At 43.8% G+C, this 16,899-nt stretch overlaps 1 protein-coding gene across 6 annotated transcripts in view; it reads right to left on the reverse strand.

Moving 5' to 3' along the window:
• Nucleotides 1–595: 595 nt before the first annotated feature.
• LOC116463647 (recQ-like DNA helicase BLM) overlaps nucleotides 596–16,899 on the reverse strand; it is a 100,178-nt gene continuing 83,874 nt past the window's right edge. For 4 of the 6 annotated variants that reach the window (XM_032146830.2, XM_032146828.2, XM_032146831.2 and 1 more), the window contains 5 exons: nucleotides 13,047–13,246; nucleotides 12,408–12,600; nucleotides 7,511–7,633; nucleotides 5,343–5,544; nucleotides 604–1,657 (listed from right to left, as the gene is read on the reverse strand). In XM_032146830.2, the coding sequence (XP_032002721.1) occupies nucleotides 1,480–1,657; nucleotides 5,343–5,544; nucleotides 7,511–7,633; nucleotides 12,408–12,600; nucleotides 13,047–13,246 (896 nt within the window). In that variant the 3' untranslated portion in view covers nucleotides 604–1,479. Of the gene's footprint in view, nucleotides 1,658–5,342; nucleotides 5,545–7,510; nucleotides 7,634–12,407; nucleotides 12,601–13,046; nucleotides 13,247–16,899 lie in introns of all 6 variants that reach the window. The other 2 variants (XM_032146825.2, XM_058434788.1) reach the window with 1 other exon arrangement.

Raw genomic sequence — 16,899 nt, forward strand, 5'->3', positions numbered from 1 at the left:
AACTCGCCTGGCCGGTCCCCCCCATTAAACGCAGAGCCAAAAGCCCACAGGCGGCAGTTGGGGCTCACAGGCAGCCGAGGAGGCAGGAAGTCAGTGTGCTACCACAAGGGTGGGTCCTCAGGGTGGGTGCAGGGTCCCTCTCAGGACTGAGTCCCCAGGCGGAGGCCACATGGCTTCCAATCAACCCCCTCTTCACACCTTTGGCTTTGGCACAGGCAGGGTCTTCCCAGCTACACCCTCCTGAGTAAGGTCACAGGTAACACCACACAAAGGGCAGGCTGAGGTGTGTGTTGTATCTTATGCCACTTCCTCGCTGCGTGGCACCCAGACAAAGGTGACCTACAGCTAAGAAAGGCATGTCTCCAAAAATGGGGCCACTGGAGTTCAGGCAAGAGAGGCCAAAATCCTACCTAAGATGCTGGGGCCAATTGGCCCATCATGGAGCATCCTGAAAAACGTGGCCACCACAATACCAAAGGACTACAGCGACTGCCACACACCCCCACCCAAACAATCTGCCAATCTTTCTTGCCGACTCCAAATACTGGGATATTATCCAGTGTTGATAATTTGTAGGCAAAAGAATGGTCTCACATGGTTTTATCATATTTTTATTCATGGAGATTGACCATTTTCACATATTTGCAGAGCATGTATATTTCTTTTTTTTTTTTTTTTGAGACGGAGTCTTGCTCTGTCACTCAGGCTGGAGTGTAGTGGCATGATCTTGGCTCACTGCAACCTCTGCCTCCTGGGTTCAAGCGATTCTCTTGCCTCAGCGTCCTGAGTAGCTGGGAGTACAGGCATGCCTGTACACCACGCCTGGCTAATTTTTGTATTTTTAGTAGAGACAGGGTTTCACCATGTTGGTCAGGCTAGTCTCAAACTCCTGACCTCGTGATCCACCTACCTCGGCTTCCCAAAGTGCTGGGATCACAGGCGTGAGCCACCGCGCACGGCCATGAGCATGTGTATTTCTTCTTCTGAGACCAGCCCGTTTACATCCTTGGTCCACCTGCCCCCGGGGATATTTCTGACTGGTTCACAGGTATTTAGTACGATGGATACTAATCCTTTGTAATATATTTTCTCCTCTTTTCCCCGTCATTTGTCTTTCAATTTTGTTTGTGTTGTCTTACACAAAAAGCTTTAGTTTCACAAGGGCCCACGTGTGGCTCTTCCTTTGGCTTCTGGGTTTCGTGTTATGCTCAGAATCTCTTGCACTGAGATGATTCAGCTGCTGCCTCAGACGTTCTGAGAAACAACGGCCACAACACTTGCAGCGGCAGCAAAACATGCTTATTCAAAAGAAAATGTTTATTTTAAAAAGAAGAACTATCACTCCCCAGCATTTATTTAAATATTAATAGAGACGAGTAAAAATTTCAAATGGTATAACAAGAATAACAGCTTTATAGTCACAGATGGTCAGATGCTGACAAACAAGAAAGAGGGTCTATGTACGTTGAGATTTGGTTGTTATGAGAATGCATACGAAGGCTTAAGAAACGGTCTATTTATAGGCTTTGGTGGAGCCATAATCCCCAATTTGCTATTGGCTCCTGATGTCGCTTGAGAAGTATGTGAGGCTGAACTGGATCCAATGATGCTGGAGGATTTCGTTTTGGAAGATATCTTGCTACATGTCGCAGACCCCCTGAAATGTGACAAAGAAAAAAATCAAAATGTTAAATGAAACCAAAAATGAATGACCTTCTTCCTCTCAACCTGCACAGAGCTACGATACCACTTCCCTGGGCCTAATGTGTCCTCGTGCATTTTCTGCCCACGAACCCCCTAGGTAAGGTAAGTTTCCTTTACTACTTATGGAATAAAGGACCGCTGCCCTTCATATAAATGTGTTCCGGATTTGTCTTTCTGACATGTGAAGGACTGTTTCTTAATTTTCTGACTTGTGACCAACGCACCGCCGCTCTCTCCACCCACACCTTCGGCAGCCTACAACCAGAGGCTACAAGAGGGGCTGAAGTCCACACGTCCTCATCTATTCTGACCAAATAAAAGTGAAACACCTTGCTGTAAGGCCCCAGCTCCCTGCTGACAGGCACCCCGGAATGACTGGACTTGCACAGTCCGGAGCAAGGCAGCTGTGGGGTGAGCACGCGTGGGGTGGAGCTGGGTGGCCAGGAGTGGCAAAGCTGGGCGTCTTCCCGGCCAGCCCCAGGGAGGCTGCAGATGCGGCCCTCTGTCAGGGCCGTGTCCAGCAGCTCCCTGGCTCACCTGCCTACACCCAGAGATCTGCCAGCTCTCCCTCCCACTCGCTGCCTTCTAAAGCCAAGGAAGAAGCCGCCACAGCCGATTACCAAGTCCTTCCAGCATCTCGCTTTCCTTGCAGACCTTAAGATAACAGCTCCCTTCCCACCCCTAAATGAAATAAAAACAAACAAAACCATGGGGCCGGCATGTTTACAGTGATGACCGTGGGCAGCATTACCCGCAGAAGCCTTTCCTGCTGCTCTGTAACCAGGCTGATGTCAGGCCCAACATTAATTCCATGGCATCAGGGCATACAAGTAGCCTCCCGTCTGAATTGAGGGTATAGAGCCACAGCCTGTGGGTAATGACATTCTGGTGGAGCTCCATGACTTAAACTCTGGCTCCAAGGCAATTTTACTGCAGAACTGGCAGAGATCTGCTAAACTGGCAGAGATGCAGCCTGAAGTTTCCCTATGCTGATTTCCTGCTGAGAAATTAAGCCCAGAGAGAAAACCTGCTGTTTATGTTGATTTACAGAATGAATCTGCCAATAGCAGCCTCCATTTCACCTGGGCCATCCATTTACTCCCACTCAGAGAGCCCAGAACACAACTGGTTCATTGTGTGTTGTTCTGAAGATGTAAAACTCCGAGGGTAGGGTGGGGAGGTGAGGTTGCTGGCAGAGAGCCACATTTATTCTTTCACTGCACAGGGACTCTCAGTCCGGGGAGCAGACTGGGTCCATGGAAAGGAGAGTGGAGCAAAAAGAGGCTGCTCCAAGGGTAACACAAAGTCACACAGTGCACTGGCTTTAGCTGGTAGGGCTTAAAAAAGAATCCCATCTTGGCTGGGCACAGTGGCTCACGCCTGTCATCCCAGCACTTTGGGAGCCGAGGTGAGTAGATCACCTGGGTTCAGGAGTTCGAGACCAGCCTGGCCAACATGGTGAAACCCCATCTAAAAATACAAAAATTAGCCCAGCGTGGTGGCGTGCACCCATAATCTCAGCTACTTGGGAGGCTGAGGCAGGAGAATAGCTTGAACCCGGGAGGCAGAGGTTGCAGTGAGCCGAGATGGTGCCACTGCACTCAGCCTGGGTGACAAGAGCGAAACTCCAAAACAACAACAACAAATCCCATCTTAAGCACCCAGGCTCACTGAAAGCAAGCATGGAAATGGGTACGAGCGTGAGCTTTACTGCTTCTCATCAGATTACGTTCCAGGTGATGCTGCAAAGTGCTTCACTCTAACAAAAGTTGTGAAAATTAAATAAGGGAGCCAATAGCAATATGGTTTGCTTTGTTCTAATACATAAAAATGAGATGGGAGACCAGGCATGTTTTTTAGGAGTCTCCACAGGCAACATGCAGAAGTGAACGTGCTCTGGGCAGGTGTGGGCAGGCCAGTGTCCGCTTCTACCTTTGAAATTGAGACCAGGCAGGGTTGGCCTCTGATAAGCCCTCCCCAGGCCAGGCCTAAGCTTCCTCTTCAAAAACCTGGGGTGTTGAGCCAGATGCCTTTTAAGGTCTCCGGCTCTGTGTGAATTACTGAGGAAATGAGTATTTCCCAAAGCGGAGGAATAAATGATGGAAATAAGAAAATATCCTCACTGAAGAACATTTACTGATCACTTGCACACTCAAAATCACAAAATTAAACTAACGTTTTCTAATGCCTTTAATTTTGGTACTCTGGCAGGAGGATTAGCACATACAAGATTTTATTTATGGACTTAACAAGAAAATGACAATTTGGTAATGTCTGCCTTCCTTTCTCTTTCCCCACTCAGTTTTTGTTTTTTATTACTCAGAAGGACAAGAGGTAGAAAAACTGCAAAAGAAAACACAACAGCTTGCAAAAGTTGACTGTGGACTTTTTTTTGGTTTCTTTTTTCTGCAAGCAATTCTGTTACAATATACAGTTACTTTGGGGACACGTTCTCAAGACTGATGCAATGGTCTCCCTCCTGCCAGGCCTAACCTACTAGCCAGAAGGCAGAGGGTGCCCTGGCAGAAAACCACAAAGGGGCTATCAGAAACAATGTAATTATGAAGAAAGAAGGACACTGCCAAGATCATCACACAGATCAGACCATGCTATCTTTGTTGTTCCCCTGGTGTGCAGAAAGCGCCCAGAACAGACATGTCCCAGACGAGCGGCCCAGGAAAACGTGGGAAGGGGAAGACAGAAGCCATTTACGCAACCCCTAAACAGGCCTGGCTTGACTGAACTTTTGGTTTCTCTGTTGTGGCTTCTTCTCGCTACCCCTGCAAAGGCTGGGAGGTCGATTCTCCCAGGTGTTAATGAAAGGCAGGGAGTGTGCATGCGCCTCAAGGTGGAGATCCATGGGATTCTGCAGCAATAAAAGCAGTGGAGCAAGTACTGACAGAATCGTAAAAGCCACGAGGACACAAAACCCTTTGTTATTTATTCAGCTACTGTATGATTTATAGTATTTTAGGTGGAAAAGTCCCTTAAGAAGAGCAATCATCCCAAACAAGCAAACAAATATCTAAGGGAAGATCAACATGGAAGACATCTTTACAAACAAGAAACATCAGTCAGGCTGAGTGCGGTGCCTCACGTCTGTAATCCAGCACTTTGGGGAGATCAAAGTGGGCTGATCACTTGAGCTCAGGAGTTTGAGACCAGCCTGGGCAACATGGGGAAACCCCATCTGTACAAAAAATACAAAAATTAGCCAGGAGTAATGGTATACACCTGGAGTCCCAGCTACTCAGGAGGCTGAGGTGGGAGGATCACTTGAGTACAGGAGGCAGAGGTTGCAGTGAGCCGAGATTGCGCCACTGCACTCTAGCCTGGGCAACAGAGCCAGACTTTGTCCCCAAATTAAAAAAAAAAAAAAAAAGAAAGAAAACTTTAGTCATAACTATTAGTCAGTAGATATTTTAAACATCTGAAGCAAATATTTTTTGTTGTTTCTTGAAGCAAATATTTTTGTTTTGGATGAAACCTTAATTGTCACTCCATTAACAACTGTCACTCCATTAGCAATATTTAATAATGGCTTATTTTAATAAATCCTTCAAAGCAAGGCAGAGCTGTTGCACTTTTGTCCTTTCTTCCCTTGTTCCCTGTATTGCAAAAGATGTCACAAAACATACCCCTTTGCCTTGGAACCACTGGAAGCAGTTTTTCTCCTCTTAGACCTTTGGGAGGCTGGCATCTTTTTCCTCTTCCTTTCATTTCTGGTTTTACTTGCAAAGTAGTGGGAAGATACGGGTATTTCCTTGTCGAGCTCCTCAGTGGCACTTCTTCCGGGGACTCTGCTGCTGGACAGGCTTATCCCTGGGGAACTGTCTTCAGCTACAAATGGAAAATGCAGATGTTTACAGGTGATGTCGCACTGGTCCATGTGTTTTTAGTGTATATGAAGAGACACACTGCAGGGGCCCATTTTAGCAGATACCTAGCTGCTTCCCTGCCATATGGATTCAACAATTCAGCAAGAACCAAACCTTTTTTTACTTCACAAAGCCCCAAAGTGTTCAATGGCAATTCATTTTTAACAAAAGAGAATCAGAATTCATTTAAAAAATTTGTGATAGTCTTGAAGTTAACTAGAGACATGAGGTTTAACTCATACTGTCGCATATGGCCTGTGTTCCTGTTGTTGATTGGGCAATTAGTTCTGGTAGGCAATTCAAAAAGTATCAAGTGCTATAAAGATGGCAGGCAATTTTACTTATTTTAAATATGCTGAAAAAATTAGCTCAATATAAGGGAAACAAACAGTCCTGTATCTCATCTTTGAACAATAGTTTCTTAGTAAATGAGCATAAGAAAATTCTAGACCCTATTTTACTCTTTACAGACAAAAAAACTTGTCTTTGCACAATATGGCTGAACATGTCACATATTATGCGGGAGGTGAGACTGCATGAAAGCACACATTTGCAAAGAAGATGGTAATTTCCATAAGTATTTGCATCCCAAGGCACCCAAAAAGCATGAAACCTCCCTATAGATAGGTCACACGGGGACCCAGTCTCCATTTCCTGGCTGGTCTGGCCTGTCCCACAGGCCACCCTACAGGAGCAGCATGAAGGGCACAGGACTCCACCATGGCTGCTCCAACCCTGGCTCACTGTCAAAATGTATTCGGAACAAGGCTTTTAATGGACTAATTACCATATAGAAGAATTTATGAGAACCTGACCAGGTGTGGTGGCTCATGCCTGTAACCCCAGCACTTCAGGAGGCTGAGGCGGGTGGATCACTTGAGGTCATAAGTTCGAGACTAGCCTGGCCAACATAGTGAAACCCCATCTCTACCAAAAAAATACAAAAATGAGTCAGGTGTGGTGGTGCATGGCTGTAGTCTCAGCTACTGGGGAGGCTGAGGTGGGATAATTGCTGGAACCTGGGAGGCACAGTGAGCCAAGATTGTGCCACTGAACTCCAGCCTGGAGTGAGACTCTGTCAAAAAAAAAGAAAAAAAAAAAGCGACTGGGTAAAGAGAGAACTTGAACTATCTCATCCCATCCTGCTCATCATTTCCATCATCCTTGGGAAGACCCCCACACTGCCTGTCTGGAAGCAGGAAGAACACTGAACCGGGCTTGTTTGTTGTGTCCTATTACGTGGTGATGTTATCAGAGAGCAGAAGACTTCTGTGCTCTCAATATCACCTACAACAAAATGCTTCGTTGTTCTCCTTTTCCCCCAGTCAATGATTTCTAAAGCTGTAATGATGATGAAGCTCACGATTAGAGGTGCCACAGGACAGGCCTAACATGACTCTGGGAATGTCTGATAATGATGCACTCAGGCAGGTTCTGTCAATGACTAACAATAACAACATTCTACTTGCATGCTCATTTCTCCAAAACATTTAAACACTAGTCTTAAATTTTATCTTTAGACATGTTTGTCAGATAACATGTTCCTTCCTTGGTGGAGGAACCTGATTCACAAAGAGGCTATTGGTGGCCTGCCAAAGATCACACAGCATGACATGGTGGCAGATCTGGAACTGGCACCCAGGGCTCTGATTCCTTGAGCACTTGCATTACAGGAACCAGCAACCCCTGGGCCCAAAGGTCCCCTTTTGGATACTATGAGTAAGTTTAGAACTGGCACCCACAGGGGGCATAAGCACTAGTGTCCTCTCAGAGGTGACTGGCACACCACTGGGGGCTGACTTGGATGTTAGTGTGACGAGGTGTAGGAAGCATTCACACAACCCGGAAACTGCATCATTCTAATTCAGTGAGATGCATTACTTCACATTAAACAGGCTTTTAGAGAACACACATGGCTGTATACTAACCTGGAGATGTCCATTCAGAGTATTTCTGTAATACTGAAATCACTTCCGCACCATATTTTTCCAGTTTGTCTTCAGTAACACCATCAATTTGAAGCAAAACCTCAGGATCAGAAGATAAAGATTCTGTGCAAAGGCATAAAATTAGGAATTTAAATTATCACCCATAGAAAACCCACTGAATTCATGCTCATTCACGCATTCAGCACATGTCTGCTAAGTGCCAACTAACTGCAGGGTACTGGGAACACAGGCCAATTTCGTAAAAGGCAAAGTTAGCACCTCAGAGGCAGCAGACAGGCACAGAGGGCAGGAACCCACCATCCAATTCCAGCGGCATAGGACAGGGCAGAGCAAGGGCAAGAGCCAGGGCAGGAGGAAGCTGAGGGTGGGACCTGTGCCAAGTGCGTGGAGTGGAGCAGACCTGCTCTTGCCCACTGTTTGCATGGCCAATACTCATCTAGCTGAGACTGGTGTGCCCTCTCTTGACTGAGAACGCTGCATTTCTATTTCCAGCTCCAGCCTCTTCTCTGCACTACAGACTTGTATACCCCACCCTAGATGGCATAACCAAATGGTTACTTCCTCCAGCACAAACTTTTCTTCCTCCATTCTTTCCCCATGTGGGTTGAGGCAACAAGCAGCCGGCTGAGTCCTCTGCATAGAGGTCGCATATCAGTCTTGCAGCTAGACAAGCCTGTCATTTGAAGGTCACCCTGGCTGCTGTATAAGAACTTGACTATAAAGGAAAGAGTAGAATCCGGGAGCCTGGTGGAAGCCATTGCAGGAGCGAGTGAGGATGGAGTGAACTGGAATGCAGTAGTGGAGACACAGTGAAGCAAAGTTTGGGTGAGTTTTGGAGGCTGGCTCTGTAGGACTGACTGATGCACTGGCTCTGGGTAGTGAGGGAGTAATCATTCCTATGTATTTGAGCTGAGCAAAGAGTGGATTTCAAATCCTTTCCCATCTGTGATTTTCACATCATTCCCAAGTTTAGAGGAAAAGCAAGAGACTGTGGACAGAACAGAAGGTTTATGAAGGGGGTTTAATGGAAGATAAAGCAGGAAAGGCAGGAAGAAATGTAGACCCTTGATTAAATGTATACTTTATCTGGGAAGCTGTTGTAGTTTTACCAGTTTTTGAAAGATTGAAATGTACATCACATTCACAGCTGGAGGTAAGGAGGACAGTTAAGAAACTACACTAATCGCCTAGAAATAACATATCATAAAATACCAAATTTCATCAATTCCAAGACACACACCTTTTCACAATTTAGCATTCCTGAGGTCAAGATGTGTCTTAAGAACTGCTGATGGCTAAATGGCAGCTGCCTTGCGGTTGTTACTGCTCATGCTTGTGAGAACTTAGTCATAGCTATTAGTACTGTCAGCATGTCAACAAAGTGACTGCACTGTTTGTACCTCATGTATTGAGTCTAACTGCCATGACATGTCTTCAAAAAGACTATACTGTGATTAGCATTAAAAAAGTGATTGTGAATGCAGAAAAGTTCTGAAACAGAGTAGCAGGGAATACATTTGGCATTAAGAAAAGCACTATCTGGCTGAGCGTGGTAGCTCATGCCTGTAATCCCAATACTTTGGGAGGCTGAGACAGGGCGGATTGCTTCAGCCTAAGAGTATGAGACCAGTCTGGGTAACAGTGAGGCCCTGTCTCTGCAAAAAAATAAAAAAGCTAGCCAAGCATGGTGGTACATGCCTGTAGTTCCAGCTACTCAGAAAGCTGGGGTAGGAGGATCACTTGAGGCCAGGAGGTCTAGACTGCAGTGAGCTGTGTTCAACCACTGCACCCAGCCTGGGTGACAGCATAAGATCTTATCTCCAAAAAAACAAAACAAAGCAAAACATAAAAAACCCAAGCACTATTTGTCTCTGAGGACACATGCCCACAATTCCATAGTTTCTCGCAAGTACAACCAAGTACTTTACGTGACCTAAGAAAGAAGATGCCCGAAGTAGATGAGGCAGCATTACATTTTTGTTACTGAGAGATGTACAACCTTCTGTTGACACCTTCTGGTATCATCAAGAAACCACCACCTTCAAAACAGAACTGATAACAGAGGTTTCGATTAAATCCTGGGGAAAATAGTGGAACACTCTGGAAATGCCTTATGGCTAATGAGAATGTTAGTGATGACATAGGGAAAAACAAAGACATGGACAACTCAGTCAAAAAGTGACTCAGAAGAGTCAGGCTTTGAATATGAACTTTTGTAAGTACCTACAGTAATTTGATTATATGTATTTTTCATACAGGCACAGAGCTGTGGATAATAAAAATCAATGTCTAAATCAGTAAAAAACAATTCTTTCAATAAAAGCACTGTGTCATAGTTTAATTAGCAGAATTTTTTCTTCCTTAATAGTCCATAAAGTAACAGTATCTTAATATAGTTGGCATCTTAGAGTCAGTGAAATATTGTAATGACCGATTATGGTAGGAGAGGGAATGAAGAAGAGAGAAGGTGATGATTATGAGATTTTATGAAGAAGAACATGGAAGGTAATATAGCCCAGTTGGTCAACTATATGAAGACGTTGTTTTCCAGGAACTCTACTACTGAAATTCTGGGTTGGGCTATCTGCCCATGGAAATAACTCAGACCAGTAAGTATTTATTAACTAAAGACATAGCAGTGTGCTATATCCAGATTCAAGGAAGCATAAAACATAATCTCTTCATAAGGAAACTAGCTCTTCAGATTTTTTTTTTTTTTTTTTTTTTTTTGAGATGGAGTCTCGCTCTGTCGCCCAGGCTGGAGGGCAGTGGCACGATCTTGGCTCACTGCAACCTCCACCCCCTGGGTTCAAGCAATTCTCCTGCCTCAGGTTCCCAAGCAGCTGGGATTACAAGCGCCCGCCACCATGCCCAGCTAATTTTTGTATTCTTAGTAGAGACGGGGTTTTACCATGTTGGCCAGGCTAGTCTCGAACTCCTGACCTCAGGCAATCTGCCCACTTCGGCCTCCCAAAGTGTAGGGATTACAGGCGTGAGCCACGGCGCCCAGCCCATTACAATATTACAATTGGTCATTACAATATTTCACTGACTCTAAGATGCCAACTATATTAAGATACTGTTACTTTATGGACTATTAAGGAAGAAAAAATTCTGCTAATTAAACTATGACACAGTGCTTTTATTGAAATAATTTTTTTACTGATTTGGACATTGATTTTTATTATCCACAGCTTTGTGCCTATATGAAAAATACATATAACCAAAGTAAATGGTGGGCGCATGCCCGTAATCCCAGCTACTCGGGAGGTTGAGGCAGGAGAATCGTTTGAACCCAGGAGGCGGAGGTTGCAGATATTTGTACATAACACAGCTAAACACTATAAAGCAGGCAAATAATCAGCACAAATAATGAAGTAATGTCTGGTTTTAGAAATTACAATAATCCGGCCAGACGCGGTGGCATGCCTGTAATCCTAGCACTTTGGGAGGCTGAGGCGGGCGGATCACCTGAGGTCAGGAGTTCGAGACTAGCCTGGCCAACATGATGAAGCCCTGCCTCCCGGGTTCAAGTGATTTTCCTGCCTCAGTCTCCCAAGTAGCTGGGATTACAGGCACCCACCACCACGCCCGGCTGATTTTTTGTATTTTTAGTAGAGACGGGTTTTGCCATCTTGGGCAGGCTGATCTTGAACTCCTGACCTCATGATCCACCTGCCTCGGCCTCCCAAAGTGCTGGGACTAGAGGTGTGAGCCACCGCGTCCGGCCAGATCATTGTAATTTCTAAAACCAGACATCAATTCATTATTTGTGCCGATTATTTGCTTGCCTTATAGTGTTTAGCTGTGTTATGTACAAATATCTGCAACTTCTGCCTCCTGGGTTCAAGCTAGTCTCCTGCCTCAACCTCCTGAGTAGCTGGGATTACAGGCATGCACCCACCATTTACTTTGATTATATGTATTTTTCAAATGGGCACAGAGCTGTAATTAAAATTATACCATATATAACATATATAGGGTACCATTATACCATATATAACAAAGTACTATATATATGTTAAAGAACGTATTTTATCTTAAGAATGAGTTTAATATTCAATGGTCTTTAGATGTCCTTAAAAAAAAAAGAGAGTTTCGACCGCACGTGATAGCTCACACCTGTAATCCCAGAACTTTGGGAGGCTGAGGTGGGTGGATCACCTGAGGTCGGGAGTTTGAGACCAGCCTGACCAACATGGAGAAACCCTGTCTCTACTAAAAATACAAAATTAGCCGGGCATGGTGGCACATGCCTGTAATCCTAGCTACTTGGGAGGCTGAGGCAGGAGAATCGCTTGAACCTGGGAGGTGGAGGTTGTGATGAGCTGAGATCGCGCCACTGCACTCCAGCCTGGGCAATAAGAGTGAAACTTCGTCTCAAAAACAAACAAAAAAAGAGTAAGTTTCAATTGTTTCTCTGAGATTTTAATCCAGAGATTAAATAAAAATAATTAAAACAACTGAGGCCAGGCTCAGTGGCTCACGCCTATCTGTAATCCCAGCACTCTGGCAGTCTAAGGTGGGAGGATCGCTTGAAGCCAAGAGTTCGAGACCCGACTGGGCAACATGGTGAAACTCTGTCTCTACGAAAAAATACAAAAATTAGCTGGGCATGCTGGTATGTACCTGTAGTCCCAGCTACTTGGGAAATTGAGGCGGGAGGATCACTTGAGCCCAGGAGGTTGAGGCTGCAGTGAGCCATGATCATGCCACAGCACTCCAGCCCGGGTGACACAGTGAGACCCCGTCTCAAAACAAACCCCAAAAAGAAACAAACCACTGAGATATATTTATCACTTAAGGAGTTCCCTAGCAAGATTAACTTTTGGCCTATTAATCTGTGCCACGTAACAAAGGATACATGCGTACCCACCTGCAAGCTTCTTGAGAGTGACGGTATTAAAAATATTGAAGTAATGAACACCAAAAACTTTCCCCAGAGATTTGCAGACTTCTGTAAGTTCTCCAAGACATTTTTTAACCATCTCTTCCCTCTGAGATACTTTTGCTACTAATGCTTTTTGTTTTTTCACACTGCTGGAATTTTCTGTTTCCATAAAGTCTACCTTTATGAGAGAGAAAAAAATCATAGGAGTGGGTATATGTGCACTTGTACCCATACAGGGGCTTTATTTAATGCTTAATTGCATTTTTTGGGGGTAATTCTATTCTGTCATGCAGATAGTGAGTCCACTGGGAACAGGGGCTGTGCATTCTCCATCTTTGTATCTCCAGTGTCAAGCATAGAATAGCCTCTTGATAAATGTTTCTTTAATGAATATATAAAGATTTAGTGACCTGATAACCCATTAAATTACTTTTGACAGGTGTCACATTACTTGGGTTGAATTTTAAGATCTCTTTCCAATTTAAGAAGAACAGAATATGTTCATATAGAACAGTACATATAAATTCAGTATCTATAAGCTTGGACAAAGACACTATACTTCACAATAATATATTTTGGTTCACTCATTGTGAGATAATAAAATAAACATGAACAATACTATACCTTTAAATTGCCGTTTAGTACAGTTTGGGCTTTACTTCCGAGCATCACATAAGCGATCGCCTGGTCATTGGCATTGATATATAAGTCTTCATCCAAAATCTTGTCAAGTATCAGCTTTTTAAAAAGTCTTTCAGCATTGTGTCGTGAATAAGCAGATCCTTTTCCAAATATACCTGACTGGAGTTTTGCACTCTTACTCCCTGATAAGAAGGTACAGGAAGTAAGATGAGCAAATGTAGGTATATCATCGCCCTCAAATAGAAGAGGCTAAAAAGTCATTTATGGACAGGTTTGGACAGATGCGATAGATCACAAACCCCTGGCACAGACAGTCATTTCTGTAAAATGAGAGTATTTGAGTAGAACGCTAAAATTTCTATGGTTGTATGTACTTTTCCTTATCTTTTTACAATACACATGGACAAAAAACAGCAACAAAATTATATTGGAGCAAATAAATCAAAGGAAGAGTTTACATAAACCAAAATAGCTTTCTATCACTGTGCTATGTATTAGGACAACTGTGCATTACTTATCTAGTTACAATTTTTTTTTTTTTTTAGAGACAGGGTCTCACTCTATTGTGGAGGTTGGAGTGCAGTGGTGCAATCATGGTTCACTGCAGCCTCAAACTGCTGGGCTCAAGTGATCCTCCTGCCTCAGCCTCCTGACTAGCTGAGATAACAGGTGCAGGCCATCACGCCCACCTAATTTAAAAATTTTAAATATTTAAGTGCATCTAGCATTTATTAATTTTTAAATTTTTGTGGGTACACAGTAGGTGTATATATTTGTGTAGTACATGAGATATTTTGATACAGGCATATAGTGTGAAATAAGCACATCATGGAGAATGGGCCATCCATTCCCTCAGGTATTTATCCATTGAGTTGCAAACAATCCAATGACACTCTTTACATTATTTTATAATATTTAATTTTTTTGTAGAGACGAGGGTCTCACTATATTGCTCAGGCTGGTCTCTAACTCCTGGCCTCACGCCATCCTCCCACTCTGGTTTCTCACACTATTGGGATTACAGGCATGAGCCACTGAGCCTGGCTACAATCCATTTTTGACAATCAGTTTTATAAATACTATCCCTGGCCCTGGTTATCAAAACTGCTACTAGTTTATAATCCAAGTATTTAAGTCTATTCTTTTTGTCACCCTCACTAATGAAGCCTATTCAAATTCTAAAAGAAAAGCACAACACCCTATAAGATGCTCAAGGGGAGAGATGAAGACAGGAATATGTACACATACTTCCCTCTTTCTCTTACTAGCTAAGAGGCACAGTTGGCTGGATCCTTTGTTTCATTCACAAGCTGCTATGACTGCTAATGTCTTCCTTATAAACACAATTTTATTGTAACAATCTACTTAAGAGACCTTGTGACATTTATAGAAATCAGAATTAATGGTTATTATGTAAAGCTTTAGCTCTGTTTTAAAGAGTTCCAAATAATTATATTATTGTCAATTTCAAATGGCTTCTGGCTATATATCCTGAATTATTCAAAATTTTCTTTAAGTAATTTGTATCCCTGAAAGGCCACATTACAGAAACAGGACTACTGTTCTGCTAATGATAGGCTGAGTGACATGGATCAACCTTACTGCTGAGGACAACCAAGAAAGCTGGCTGAAATACAATTTTTTTTTTGAGTTAGGGTCTTGCTCTGTTGCCCAGGCTGGGGGTGCAGTGGCGGGATCACAGCTCACTGACACCTTGATCTCATGGGCGCAAGTGATCCTCCCACATCAGCCTCTGGAGTAGCTGGCACTACAGGTGCGTGCTACCACGCCTGACTAATTTTTGTATTTTTGGTAGAGACAGGGTTTCGCCAGGTTGCTCAGGCTGATCTTGAACTCCTGGGCTCAAGCAATCCGCCTGTCTTGGCCTCCCAAAGTGCTGGAATTACAGACATGGGACACTGCACCCAGCCAGAAAGGTTTATAATTAAAAGCAACATTCCCCTGACTCATCCTTCCCTTCCCCAAGGGAATCACTTTTTAAACAGTTTTTGTTTTCAGCTCTTCAGGTGGTTACCTACACACAGAAGGACCTGAAATCTTGCCTTCTGTCCAAAAGCCTGACATTTATCTATTGCCCTTGCCCCTTTACTATGAAAGATGAGGCTTTATCTCATTCATACCATCCCCACTTTGTTTTATTCTTCTCTGAATTTTGCTAGTTATATGATATTATTGGGTCATGTACTAATTATGTTTCTAACTTTAGATAGAACTTCTGACCACTATCCCTTCCCACAATGTGAGATGTTATTAGTACCCAAGCCTTCCCTGTATGCCTTCTTTTACTTTTAGTGATTGTATTTTTACTTTTATATCATCAGTATTAACATTTACATCCTGTTCTGTCCCGTAACCATGTTTAGGTCTATATGTTGATTTCAATCGTTGTTTACATGATGACAAATTTCCTTCCCTAATTGGAACAATGTCATGACTCTTATGGAACCAAAAGGAGAATGTTTACCACATCCATGTCAAATGGATTTTTTTTTGTACATTTTACCAATTCCTCAAAGTCATGTTACAACTTTTTTTTTTTGAGATGGAGTCTTGCTCTGTCACCTAGGCTAGAGTGCAGTGGTGTGATCTCAGCTCACTGCAACCTCTGCCTCCCAGATTCAAGTGATTCTCCTGCCTCGGCCTCCTGGGATTACAGGTGCACACCATCAGTCCCAGCTAATTTTTGTATTTTTTTGTAGAGATGAGGTTTTGCCATGTTGGCCAGGCTGGTCTCGAACTCCTGACCTCAAGTGAACCACTCACTTTGGCCTCCCAAAGTACTGGGATTATAGGCATCAGCCACTGCGCCTGGCCACAACTTCCTTTGTTTTATATTTGATCTTGCTCTCTTGTATAATCTTTTTCCTGGAGTTTCTAAGGGCCTCTCTCCTTTTTTTTTGGTTGAGAAGTAACATTTGCATTCTTCACTGTTATCAATAAAACCATTCCTTTCTTACTCTCTATGTTGGGTGGGCCCTGTTCTTCCTTTTTTTTTTTTTTTTGAGATGGAGTTTCACTCTTGTTGCCCACACTGGAGTGCAATGGCATGATCTTGGCTCACTGCAACCTCTGCCTCCTGGGTTCAAGCAATTCTCCTGCCTCAGCCTCCCGACTAGCTGGGATTACTGGTGCGTACCACCTCGCCCGGCTTATTTTGTATTTTTAGTAGAGACAGAGTTTCTCCATGTTGGTCAGGCTGGTCTTGAACTCCTGACCTTGTGATCCGCCCACCTCAGCCTCCCAAAGTGCTGGGATTACAGGCGTAAGCCACCATGCCCAGCCTCCTCCTGACTTTTGTTAGTCTGCATGGATTGCTTACTGGCCCTGCTGCCTGACTGTGACTATGGGTTTTCTTCACTGGACCCATGGGTGGGTTCCACCACTTATCAAATCACGACGTGCGCTCACTTTCTTTGCCTGCTAGTCTCCAGGATTGCTGATATTAAGCTGACGTCAGTCTGGTTTGGGTTCCTGTTTTCTTTCCAGAGCTTTCAGGATTGTCTCTGAAGGGGTCCAGAATATGCCACTGTGGCATAAAAATTATTTTGAGCAGAAGGCATCTGAAATCTCTTATCTGCCAAAAAGCAGGGCCTCCCAAAAGAACTCGGTTGTCATAAATTCCCTCCCTGGGAAAAACCAGGGAAAGCTGACCCTTTTAAACAGAGATAAGACTTCACACCACACTTAAACAGACATTGTCATAAAAACTTTGTATCTCCCATCTGGTCTCCTAACAGTCCATCTGTCTTTCCTAACAGTCATTTATTTTTCCATAAGTACCCTCCTCCTTCTCCCCTTCCTCTATTAAGATGGT

The sequence above is a fragment of the Hylobates moloch genome, unplaced genomic scaffold (assembly GCF_009828535.3).
Source record: "Hylobates moloch isolate HMO894 unplaced genomic scaffold, HMol_V3 SCAFFOLD_47, whole genome shotgun sequence".
Taxonomy (NCBI): domain Eukaryota; kingdom Metazoa; phylum Chordata; class Mammalia; order Primates; family Hylobatidae; genus Hylobates; species Hylobates moloch.